At 30.4% G+C, this 13,337-nt stretch overlaps 1 protein-coding gene across 5 annotated transcripts; it reads right to left on the reverse strand.

Annotated features, from left to right (window-relative positions):
* Window positions 1–863: 863 nt before the first annotated feature.
* On the reverse strand, window positions 864–8,426 carry LOC110600175 (probable helicase senataxin). 5 transcript variants are annotated; one of them, XM_043957789.1, is made up of 12 exons: window positions 8,294–8,336; window positions 7,223–7,298; window positions 6,948–7,091; window positions 6,064–6,618; window positions 4,316–5,707; window positions 3,897–4,221; window positions 3,550–3,808; window positions 3,235–3,451; window positions 2,579–2,940; window positions 2,299–2,442; window positions 2,098–2,157; window positions 864–1,150 (listed from the first exon to the last, which is right to left on the reverse strand). In XM_043957789.1, exons 3-11 carry the CDS (start codon window positions 7,068–7,070, stop codon window positions 2,115–2,117), a joined length of 3,420 nt encoding a protein of 1,139 aa, XP_043813724.1. In that variant the 5' UTR covers window positions 7,071–7,091; window positions 7,223–7,298; window positions 8,294–8,336; the 3' UTR covers window positions 864–1,150; window positions 2,098–2,114. The 5 variants fall into 5 exon arrangements, with proteins under 5 accessions (XP_043813724.1, XP_043813726.1, XP_043813729.1 ...); XM_043957791.1 differs by lacking the exon at window positions 7,223–7,298 and having other exon boundaries at window positions 8,294–8,426; XM_043957794.1 differs by lacking the exon at window positions 7,223–7,298 and having other exon boundaries at window positions 6,948–7,060; window positions 8,294–8,376.
* Window positions 8,427–13,337: the final 4,911 nt, after the last annotated feature.

Consider the following 13,337-nt stretch of genomic DNA (forward strand, 5'->3'; position numbering starts at 1 on the left):
TTCTAAAATAGAATTTATTATTGAATATTAATAATATATGATAGTCAATATTAATATTTTTAATTTTATTTTTATTGCAATTGAGTTTAATAGTATATGGATTTATATTTTATTACTAGTTTGAATTTAAATTTTTTTTTAAAAAAAATATTTTGTTTTGAAATATTATTTTATAAATAATATCATACAATAATAATATAAAAATTTATAATATATGCACAACGAGCAAACGACTAGTTAATATGAACTGTGAAGTACCATAGCACTTCTTACTAAATGAGTTGTATTTTCAATTTTACACTTGTCACAGTTAATTGAACTTCATCTTCAGTGATAACCTATAATCCGTTGGCAGCCTAAGGTCTCTTTGGACTACAGCCATCTGGATCAACTTGGTCATCGTCTAAATAGAATCATTCATCTTTGAATAATTCTCTAAATATTGTTGATGCTGCTTTATATGGAAGTGGTGAATACTGGATGATGCTAAGCTCTTGATTGCAGTGAGGGATTTAAGGTTTGTGGTTTAGGTATTATGTAATTTGTTATTATGTGCCCCAAGTAATCTCATGGTCTCCACCACACCTCTTTGTTCGTGGACCTTTTTCATGGATTGGATTTTTCTTCAAAGAGAATGATTTAGTAGCTGATGAGAAGGAGCAAATGGTTAAATGATTTAGTAGCTGATGAGAGAGAGCAAACGACAATAGCCCATGCAAGAACCTCATAGCTGAAGTCTGGAAGCCCAACGAAGGTAATAATCTCATCAGTAGTAGTTTGCTCTATATACGGTAGCAGCATATTTCATGATAATGGCTCTTTTTCATCTTAATTGAAATTTTCATTTATCGAGTTCAAGTTCATAGTGCATGTTTGATGTTTGAAATTATGATAATGAGAATCTCAAGGCAAAAAGTAAGTGCAATTGCTAACTTCATAATTATTCTTACTATTACTCTTGAACTATGTCACTGTATGATAATCTAATAACCGTATGAGAACATAAATTCATTTTTCACTTTCACCTTCTAAGCTTTGTAAATGATTTTCCTATATTATTTTGGAGGTCATATGCATCAATTCAGACTTGAGAGCAGCTTCCTCTTTCTGTATAGATATTCATAGGATGGGCACGCCACAAGTCTGCTGCCTGCATTTGGCATCATAAGCAAGTGAGCATTTATTTATGGCCTCACAGTGACTGAAGGAAGAGGATAGGAGAGGAGAGGAGAGGAGGAGGGAGGCGGCTTCATTAACTTTATTTACATATATAATATAATTAATAACTTTAATTTATTTTATTAGGCGTTCTAAGCTCCCAATTTTTTAACAATTTAATAGACATAATAAAGTTTTTTTTTTTCTTCAAATTGTTATTAATATCTCTAATTATTCATTAAAAAATTTTAAATAAATATAAGAAATTTTATTTTTCGTTAATTGACTTTTTAAATTTCCTATTAATCTCTCTAATCTTTTATAATTTTATATTATGATTCAAATTAAAGTATTTAAATTATTTCATTGCTATGAAATGTGCAAAGTTTAATTAAAAATTAATCATTCAAAGTTTTTGTTTACGAGTTATCATTTGAAAAGTAAATATAACTTACCTATACCTATTACACGATCTAAAATTAAATAGATTTTTTTTTTTAATTTTTGCTCTCTCCCTCATTTTACAGGTAAATATTTTTTTTTTCCATTTTTTCTCTTATTTTTTTATTTAATTATGATTAAAAACTATTTGTGTTAATTTCGGTGCAATGAATTTAGGTTTTTTTCATAATTAGAACTAAAAATTATGTGTAATTTAAATACTTGTGTGTTACTTTGGATTGTAAAATAATAATAATAATAATTTTTTGTTATTATCTGACTATTTTTTAAGTATGGGTTATAATTGATTTTATTTTTTCTTTAATAATTCCCTCCCTCAACTAAAAAAAAGGCATAATCACATTTCTGAATTCGTTTCCTCAAAACTCCAATCTAAGATTACATTTCTATTCATCATCCTTCAAAAAGATTGAAAATTGCTGAAATTTTTCATTAGGAAGGCAAAGAAAAAGATGGGAAGAAAACGAAAAAACTCACCTCATCTTGGATCCTTATCATCTGGAATTTTTTTTCTTCATTTTGTACTTGAATTGGTTTCTGATCAATAATGTTAATGCAAAATAATCAGTCAAAAAAATGAAGAACTTAGCTAATTTTTCCACAAACTATTACTATTTTTCTCAGGGTCAAACAATCAAACAGTTACCATGAATGTTAGAAATCCAACTTTATACATACTTGTGAGCTGTGCCGGAAGAACTTGATCCATCTCTTATAGTGAGTGATGCAAATGATTTTGGCAGCTGCAAAAGATCAGCTCCAGAGCTACTTCCTTCAGCACCAGATGGGTTCACTGGCCATCTCATTGGTACAACCAAGTTCCTGCTTTTTTTTCACATAATATATAGAATCTTTAGTATTCATACACTAAGGTCTAATAGTTTGCAGATGCATTAAACTAGGTACTTTTTTTATTTGAGATATACAAGAAATGAATGTAATTGAATCAACTGGTTACCTCTCCAGGCATTGATATTTGCAGAGATTCATCTTTTCCTTGGTATAAGTTTTGAACAAGTTGTCGAGACTCTGTGATAGCTTTGGAATATCAGATGAAGGCAAAACATCCCAAAACTTCAGCACTTGATGTTGAAATGAATTCTCTTGGCAAATGTCTATATTCCAAGCAACTGTTAGCTGCTCCTTAACCCCGTATAGCTCTAACAGTTGAGAAGTCTCATCACGCATACTTATTTTATTCTTCTTGCCAGGTGGACGCCAACCATTTGAAAGCTTTGCTACGAGAGAAATCACCTGCTTACGGATATCAACATCCTCAATTCTTGCCATAGATCTCCGAAAATCATCGCTGACGAAAACCTATATTCAAATGAAGGTAAACACAATGAATGCTTAATATCTGTAAAACATTTGTTTTATGTATCAGAACATCTCAAATTTTCAGGTTAGTTCCAGGGCTATGTGAAGTTCAGCTATCTTGCTGTACTAGGGCTGTTTTGCAAAAGTTTCAACACAACCACCAACTAATTAAAATCCAAGTTGAGAACTGAGCACCTTTCTAGGCTCTCTTATTCATGCTATTAGACTAGAAAATGTCAAGCTTAGGAAGGAAAAATCATATAAAACTAACAAAGGAAAAAAAGGGATTTGCACCTTCCATCTTGCCATTCTGAATAAAAGAGAATCCATTTGCAGTAAAGTATCAAGTTGATTAAGCTCTAGCAGTGCAGTGATAATAGATTGAGCCAATCTCTTGTCCTCATCAGCATTATGGAAACATCCCCTTTTCTTGGCATCACTGACCAGTTTCCTCCAAATGGTGCCACTCTTACTTAAAGTTGTTTCATTTCCCAATATCCAAAGGCAATATCTGCACAGCCAAACCAGAACTTTATAATTTCAACATCAAAAACAGGGAAAAGAGGAGGAAAGGAAAATTGTTGAACTGCTGATATTCTGAATCAGTACCTTGCACGTGTTAATGCCACATTTGCTCTTTGACAGTTTGAAAGAAAACCCACTGATCCTTTATTGTTACTTCTAACAGTAGAGAAAATTATCACATCCTCCTCACCACCTTGAAAACCATCAACAGAGCGAACATTTACGGAGAATTCCCCCTCAGTATTTGAACTGTATTTTAGAGTCTTATCTTGTATTGCATGAACCTGAGCCTTATATGGAGATACGACACCTATGCTTATTTTCTTCTTTCTGCCAATGAATTCTGTAGTGCAGAAACAAAAATGTCAGAGATTTTCCAAATGAATACTTATATAAAATGCCTTAAAGTCCTTGCCTGGTTGGAATGATACCTTCAAACAGATTTGCAACTATGTCAGCAACCACAGCAACTTCAACCATATTTTTCAAACTCTGTTGCTCATCAAATTCCTCTTTCCCATGGGTTATATTTATAAAAGAATAGGAACCATACATATTTCCCTTCAGGAAACATCTCTTATGGTTTATTTCTTTGACTTTTGGAGCATCCAAAATCTGCTTGCCATAGAACTCTCTATTTGGGAATAAGCTTATGGATGGATGCATTCTATATTGAATATTGAGGAGGTGCTGCTTGTATCCCAACTTCACAAGCCTCTCAAACAAACTTCTTCCAAAACCAGCCTCCTCAGAAATCTAACAATAGTACATTTAAATTATTACAACGAGAGAATGTAAAAGCATTTCAACTATATGAAAAGATAAGAGGATTATGTCCATCGCTCACAACCTTGCTATTGACCATTGCAGGTAATTGCTTTTGGTCTCCTACAAGAATAGCATGCTGAAGCCCAAAGAGTTGTAAGGGAATGGCTGATTCACATTCTTTAAGCTGTGCAGCTTCATCAATAACCAGGAAATGCAGAGGTTTCCTTCCCTTTCCATGCAATTTAACGGAACTTGATGTGGTACAGAAAAGAAGGGATGCATTCTGCAAGCAAAATTCTCTTATCGCATAAGTATTATTAGCAAAATTTGGAACTGGGAACGTTTGAGAAAGTAACTTTATTGTCACGAGACATTCTTTTATTTTGTTTCTCAGCTTCGTATAGTTGCCAATTCTGCTTTCTACATCCTCATATTCCTTGAGGACCTGCTTTAACCCCTGATTGTCAGTGTTGACACTAAGCAATGAAGCTTCAAGCGATCTTAGCAAACCAAGAGCTCTGATCATGTTCTTCACCAACTCCAATGGAATGAAAGAAGTTGGTAAGTGTGTGTACAAATTTACAATGCAGAATTTCAACCGTTCTCCAATGGATTTGAAACTTTTCTGTACAAATTCCTCCTTTGTCAAAGGATTGCATTTTTTAACCTCATCCTCTTCAATTTTCTTGTTCTCGGTTTTAGAGCAGCCATTTCCAAGCTCTTCTTCCTTATCTTCCAATTTCTGCTGATGTTTCTGGATATGCAAACTTGCCATTTGTTTTCCCTTACTTTTGTTTTCATTTACAGATACTTTCTTCCCGTATCTTTTGTTCTTTCCTTTGCAGTTTTGATCATAATTCTCATCTTTCCTTTCCTGGTTAATTATCTTCTCCTTTTCACCATTCTTATCCTCTTTTTCCTTCTCAGCTGTGTACTTCTGCAAGTAAATGAAGTACTGTTCTTCAGGGTTTTCAAGTAAACTTATCATGGATGCCAGACTATGGTTCCAGCCAGAATTTGGAGCAAAACAACTGGTAAGTATTTCCACACGATTATCAAGAAATACATCCACAAGTTCGCTCTGATTATCAATTTTCATTCTCTCCTGATTTCCAAATAGAACTATATCTCCAATCCCATAAGTGTCATACTCAAGATCCTTGACAACTGAATTCAGGACACGGCCTGCCACTTCTAACACTGCAATATTAGTTGGTGCACAAGTAAGCGTTCTGCATTTCATTTGAAATAGTGCATATATCAGAAAACCAACTGTCTTTGTTTTCCCAGTTCCTGGAGGACCCCATATTAATTTGACAGTATTCTGATGAGAGCATCCACTTGCAGCGATACAGCTCAAAACAGCAGCTTTTTGCGAGTCATTTAAGTCAAAGCCGCAGGAAATATCTCTTACATGTGACAAAAAAACACCATTCTTTTCTACAGATGAGCAAATGGTACACTTCTCACAACCCTGCAATAAATTAAATGTATGATATGTTAGGTTGTAAATGCATCTCCACCCCTACAAAATTTAGTCCATTTTCTAATCTTGTGTCTAAATTCCAAAAGTTTCAAATTGAACTCAATTTAGTTCAAAAATCATAAAAATAAAGAAAGTTATTGTATGCAAACTTTAAAATAGGGTAAATTGAACATCCGGAATAAATATAGCAGTGACATTGACTATTTAACCTTTGGATTTATATATCTAAGGCATGAAAAGCAAAACGTAAAACTGTGTTTAACATAGATAACTATCAAAGAGAAGACACAATATTTTGGAAAAAAAAAAGTTCACTAAAATAAGAAATTGAACACAATTCTTACACTGGAATTACTTTGCAGGACTTTGTCAATGATGTTCCTGTTCTTCCCTTCCAACTCTGAGTTTAATGCTCTCCATATACGAACATTTGTCGTCAAGTTCATCAAATAAACAGCAAAAAGAGTTTGTTTCTTGTTGTTCTTTTGCGTATCTTGTTCAATCATGATGGGCTTTGATGATAGTATTGAGAGTTTATCAGAATCTTCACTTTTGACTCCATGAATATAAGCAACAAGGTAGGATTGTGGGGATCTGCACAAATCATCAGTACATTTTGGTCTGACATATGTAAGGGCAATAACATCTCCAACCTGAGGCTGATATGCTCCTGCATCAACCTTTGTCCCTCTCCTTTTGAGTAAGATCACGTAGAACAAGTCTTTTGGAGGTTTATATAACTTGGAGGATATATGAACAGAGTATATTTCAGCTGTGGGTGCTCGAGGAAGTGATTCTATATTAGAAAGCAAATCAGCATGAGCTTCCTCAACTAGTGGGGGAATGAATGTCTTCAGGTAATGTGATGTTGATGTGAATGTCTCTGGAATCTTATTCACCTGTTTACACATAATAAGATTTCGACAATGCTGAGATTCACACTTGAGGTTGCACCACTCACTAGCAATGGCAAATCAAATATATATATTTGAAAATAGAAGAGAGTGTTGAACTCATTAGATATTAATTTATTTTTTATAGGCTTATATAAATAATCATTGCTTTACGTATCAAAATAATTAGCTAATTGGATATTACAATTTAATCACTCACATTAACCCTTCATTTATTCCCGATCAGGAATTTTCATTCGAACAATCACTAAGAGAAGTAATTTGAATAACAATGCTGAAAAACAGAAGAAGAAGAAGAAGAAGAGACAGCTAACCTGTGGTTTGTAAAGATCCTTATTGAGTACATCCTCAATTGACCAAGAAAGCACCAAGTCTACTAAGCCTCTACCCATTATCGTCTTCCCCTTCTTCTTGTTGTCCATTTTTTCTGGATTCATGTATATAAAATATATGATCAACTGCCCAAATCCAACAGAGAAAGACACAACGGTAAGAAGAAATAAAATAGGCTAAAGAGATATTAATCTGATTTTATTCTTAAAACGTTAAAAGATCATCAATGGAAACACAGAAAAGAGAGAGAACTTACATCACAAGAAAAAGGAAGTAGAAAAACCAAATGCAAGGAAGAATCTTGAAAACCCAAATGGTCTCAATGAATAATCCTAGAAAAAGAATAGCATCTTACTAATCCTAGAAAACGTGGCAGACGAAAAGAAAAGAAAGAAAAAGAAAAAAAACGTAAACAAAAAGACGCTGACTTGAGGTCAACTAGAATGCATCTTAATTTGAAGTCTCAAGTTTGAAGGTTTTTGGTTTGGTTCAGAATTTTAGAAATGGAGAAGACTTGCTACATCTGTATGTGTTTGGACGTGAACTCATGAAAGTTTATTGGTTGTTTTCAATATCTAATTCATTTTAAACTCAATTCAAATTTATCTTAAATTATATAAACCCCTTTTATTTTTATATTTGTAATTAATACTATATAACAATCTACTTTTTATTGATATTTTTTCTTTTAAAATTTTAATATTCCTTAACTAGAAGATATGAAAATTTATAAATATACTCATTAAAAATATTTTTTTTTAATATTTAAACAGTTATTTCTGTAAACATTATAGGTAATCAAAACACAATCTTCACACATCAAGGGTATTAATTTAAATATATATCAAATCCAGTTATATATTATTTAAATTCATTTTATTTTGATTAGATCAAATATATATTTGAAAATATAGTTTAAAACTAAAACAGGCTAAGGAAGGAAAGAGTCAAGATTAGGGTCGGTGTTAAGCTATCGTTTCTCTTCTGAAGGAAGAAAAGGGAAGCTGCCAAGAAAATGCCAACTTCACAATCACAGCTGCAAAATCTCCACTTAATTATTGCACCATTGGAGCCCTAAAAATAGCCTTTTATAAAGCAGATTTAAATGCTTTCAAAAAAAAATAAAGCAGATTTAAATTACGTATATTTACTTAAGCATATCCCAATAACAGCTATTTATGTTGAAGCTAAATAATTTAATTCCTTGTCATTTTTACATATTTTTTTGTAATTGAATTCAATTTTATTACAAAAAAATCAAATTAAAACTCTATAGATCTTGATCCATATGCATGCATAAACTTATAATTTGATAGTCTAAGCATACCTGATTGCAGAGAGTTCACCACTGGAAGAAATCATTGGAGTGAAACAAGGCCACTTAGAACGACAAAAATTTAAAGACAAACTGCTTCCTAGCTAATTTATGTTTTGATGTTGATTGAGTTCAGTTCATAAAGAAAACATGGAAAGAAAAATCACGTTTTTTCAGATTTTGTTTAATTTAGAGTTTTAAACACTTGGAGTTTCTTGTATATTATATAAGTAGACTGTCAACATTTTATTTGATAATAAATCTATATATATTGCATGAATAGTGGACCACTTATTTTTCACTAAATAGTAAACACCCAATCTATAAAGAGACTCTTATTATTTTGATATTTTCGAATGAGGATCATTTTCTTACACTATATAAATACCGATCCGACATGTTTTATGCACGTATCTTAAAGCACTAAAAATCAATCTCATTTACTTTAAACTCTATTACTTTAATCTTTTCATTACTTTGAACATTGGAGATTACCATAAGGCGTCATTCACCTTGTTATTTGAACACTGGAGAGATTGGCTTAAATAATAAGGCTTGCAATATGCCGACACTAACATGGCCTGACCGTGTCCATTGTTATACTGACAGTGTAACCATATGTGCTGAAACACTTTTTATTTTTTAGCATAAGAGATTTGTCCATCCGTTTAGAGTTTTGAAGAGGCCGATTAAGGTTTGCATTCATCTTCGGACTGTATTATATTTTGCTTGGCCTTTACTGAAGTCGGTGGTCTTCATATTTAATTTCCGTTTGTGGTACAGGCTTTGAAAATGTCGATCTGTTTGTTCTAGGCATTGGGCTTTGGTAAAATTAGGAGTGTTGGTGATCAGATCTTTATATTCCACAGATCGGATTTTCTGCTGCCCAGTCGAACTGGATAGAAAGGTTTGAACGTCTGTTTCAAATCCCGTGTACACATGTCATGATTTTAGTGGTCCCATTTTTTATATGTTATTAGATGTCCTTTCACTTCTCTGAAGATTATTTATGACGATCAGAGGAGTGAATCGTGTTCACCGCTTTATTGCCAAGTGTGAGCCTATTAATTCTCTTCGAGTTGCGAGGAGCTATCATAAGTATGCTTAACATGTGCGCGCGATGTCTCAGAAGTACTTTGACGGCTATTGTCGTTTGGGTTACCAAAACACGGTGCTTTGAATGTTTATTAATGTCTGATTTCGAATATAAATATAGGGCTTGGCCTTTATTTCTCACCTTCACTGCTTCTGTCATATTTACTCGCTATTCTAGGGTCATCCTTATTTCTTCCTTCTTCTTATAAACTTTTTGAGTTACACGTACGCATTCTTCCTCCGATGGTTCCTCTATCGTACCTTCGGGTTGAGAAAGTGGTTTCTATGGTGTTAGGAAATTCAAAGATTTACTACAACCTAAACATGCAGCAGAAAAATTAAAAATTTATGTTTCCTTCTCGGGATCTGTGTACTTCATTTATTTCGAAGAGAATGATACAAGACTAACCTGTTAGACTCGACGAGAAACTACTATTGCGGACTAATGGTGCTGCTTTTTCAACGAATACCCTCTATGGTATCCACACGAACGTCTTATATCCTACTAGAGTGCTAGCTCTCTCAAGATGGATAAACTATGTGTTCCCGATCTGCAACTCAAAACGAATTTCTCAAAAACGTAACTTCCACTTTGCAGAAGCAGTTTTTATTTATTTTTAGTCTTTTATTTTCTCATAACTCTTTTTGTGAAATAGTTGTGTTCATAACCCACTATCACGATCTCGCAGATACTCAAATATCTTATGTGATAGAGTTTTGTTCATAACCAACTATCACAATTTCGCAAATACTCAAATATCTTATGTGATAGAGTCCTTTATCTATAACAGTTACAGATAAACTGCATATCCTTTTATATATTATTATCTTATAATAATAAATAATTAATATTAATAATAATAACACTTTATTATTATTAATTATATTAATAGGCTTTGGACTTTTAGCTCATTAATATGACATAGCACATCAAAAACATTCTTTTGTGTGTGACCCAATAGGCTCACATTAATTGGTAATAGGCCTAGTCCCACTAGGCCCATAAATCATAAGCGGCTTCTAGCAAGACATGATTACCTAATTAATATGAGTATCGATAGTCCGATAAAATCTAATAAATAGAACATGTATTAATCCCTTTGTCACACGATATCTAGTTTGAATATAAGTCATGGTCAATGTCAATTCAAATGATATTGATCACACTATCAATTCATTTTTGAGCACGACCATGCATTTCTCATTCTCACTTATTGAGGGGCCTAGAAGATATTTCTCTCAAAGAGAGAGACAAATTCTATATTGATTGTTCAATATCCTCTACATAATTTCTGTTATGCTCAATCATAACCTTTATGATTGTCTGATTAAAGACAATATTTGGTTATGTGAAAAAATTGCTCTTGCATTTGGATTGATAAAAAAGCATCATGGACCCATAAGGATTATAAAGAATATTCGGGTTTGTGGAGACTGCCATGTTTTTATGAAGTTTGTATCAAAAATTACAGGAAGGCAAATCATCCTAAGGGATTCAAACCGATTCCATCATTTTGGAGCAGGGAAATGCTCCTGCAACGATTACTGGTGACATATAATCCAATAACATAGCTGACATGATAAACTTTTAGGATCTTTCTAGTTAAACTTCAAAGTAGAGATTTTTTGCAATCAAGGGATAATAAGATAGCATAAGAGCTCCGATGGTCATAATTTTTCATAAAGAGACTGGAACACGCATTGTATCTAAGGTCTTGGGAGTTGGGAGTCCTCTGCACATTGAAGGCAGGATTTGATTTCTAGGAAGACTTGTGCCTATATTGGTCAAGTACATTATCATCTTCCTATAAAAATAGGGTAATTATGTAAAGAGACTAGCCATTGTTATAGTAAATGCATTGTGATATCTATACCTTCCAAGTCATTCGTATCTTTGAAACTTGCCTTCGAGCATTTTCAGCTTCTCGAAGTGATCCTTCTTCGTTTAGTTTACATTTTGGATAAGTCGTTAGCCCCTATTAATGGGATAATTTTGTTTGATGAGGAAATGAAATTAGTGTTGTTATTGCTGAAACTATTTGACTTGTCTAGCACCAATAGTTAGCCTCATGTTGTGTTCTTTCATTTACAATAGTGCCATTATTTGGGGCTTTTTGTAAATTTAGGGGTGAAAAATTTTTTATTTACGAATTTAGAGTTAGTATAAGAGTATTTGCGGATTTGGAGTTGGAGTGACATGTGACAGCCGAAAAATTTAATTGGCACCTGTTTGACAGGCGCCAAAGTCTGGCGCCACTTTAAGTGGCGCCAGACCATTATTTTATTTTTTAATTTTTTTTTAAAATGGTCTGGCGCCACTTATAATGGCACCAGACCATTACTTTTTTATAATTTTTTTTTTTTAAATGGCCTGGCGCCACTTAAAGTGGCGCCAGGCCTTATTTTTTTTTAATTTTTTTTAATTATTAAAATATTATAATTATATTAATTAATATATTATTTTTATATTATATTAACTTAATAATTATATTTTTTTATTAAATAATTTTTTATAATATATTTTATTAATTTTAATATATTTTTATAATAATATTCTAATTAAATAATATTAATCATAAATTTATTTAACTATTATTAAATATATATATATAAGAAAGATTGAATTAAATAATTAATAAAAAATAGATTAATTAATTAATTAATATAAATATTTAAAATTATAAAAATTAAATTTATTTTTATTGGCCTGTCACTCGTATGTAATCACAGAATAATATTAATGGTTCTAATATTTTAGAGAGTTATGAAATATAATATAAAAAATTTATTATAATAAAAAAATATAATATAAAAAATTTAATTATTATATAAAAAATATAATATAAATAAAATTATTAGAGATTAAAGAATAATAAATTATATTTATTACATATATATTAATTATTATTTTATATGAAAATAAAATTATAAATATATTTATACTATATATTATAAATATTTAAAATTCAATTTTTTTTATTATTATTAGTAGATGACTTTTTAATTTTTTACAATTTTTTGATATAATATATTAATTTATAATTAAAAAAATTTTAAATTAAAAACTAACTATATTCTTAAAATAATCAATAAAAAAATAAAACATATTTATCTTTCTAACGATAAAATATAAGAAATAATATATTTAAATTTATAATATATTTTTTAATTATATTTTTATCATTAGTAAATAATAAATATAAATAAATATAAATATATAGATAATTAGATTTTAAAATAAATTGATGAGAGATGGACAAATAACATAATTAATTTTTATATTTAATAATATTACTAATTAATATGTTCATAATAAATGTAATTTATTATTTTTATTATTACAATTTATATATGGCTTTTAAATTTTCTAAGACTTTTTAATTCTTTATAATATTTTTAATATAATATATTAATTTATAATTAAAAAAATTTAAAACTAAAAATTAACTATATGTTCAAATACATATGTATCTTACTAACTACTATAAAATGTGAGAAGAAATAATATATTTAATTTTGTAATAAGTATTTTTAATTATATATATATATAATTAGACTCTAAAATAAATGAATAAGAAATTGATAAGTGTCACTATATAATTTATTATATTTTTAATTATGATTTCTTGATTTCCTATTACTTTCCACAAAACTTTCATTATCTATTTTATATAAAAACCAATCAGCATAATATTTATTTCATATATTTCTCTTATTTTCAAATAATTTATATTTTAAAATTTTTATTTTTTATTATTTTTTTAATATCTAAGCATAAAATGCATGGTCTCCGACAGCGAACTCAATTTGGTTAACTAAATTAAAGTTAAACGATAAATCATTTAAATATCTTTAAAAATATCATCCTTTTCTTTCTCAACAATGAAATATATTTTTATTATAATTGTAATAAAATCATTAATACTATTATAAAATAGTAATCGTATAACATAATTGACAT

Source organism: Manihot esculenta, chromosome 1 (assembly GCF_001659605.2).
Source record: "Manihot esculenta cultivar AM560-2 chromosome 1, M.esculenta_v8, whole genome shotgun sequence".
NCBI classification, from domain to species: domain Eukaryota; kingdom Viridiplantae; phylum Streptophyta; class Magnoliopsida; order Malpighiales; family Euphorbiaceae; genus Manihot; species Manihot esculenta.

Coding starts and splice junctions, on each gene's coding strand:
- LOC110600175 (XM_043957791.1), bottom strand. CDS start 7,070: ATGAATCCAGAAAAAATGGACAACAAGAAGAAGGGGAAGACGATAATG. Junction 6,619..6,947: donor AGGATCTTTACAAACCACAG/GTTAGCTGTCTC, acceptor ATGTGTAAACAG/GTGAATAAGATTCCAGAGAC. Junction 2,443..2,578: donor AAATATCAATGCCTGGAGAG/GTAACCAGTTGA, acceptor AAAAAAAAGCAG/GAACTTGGTTGTACCAATGA.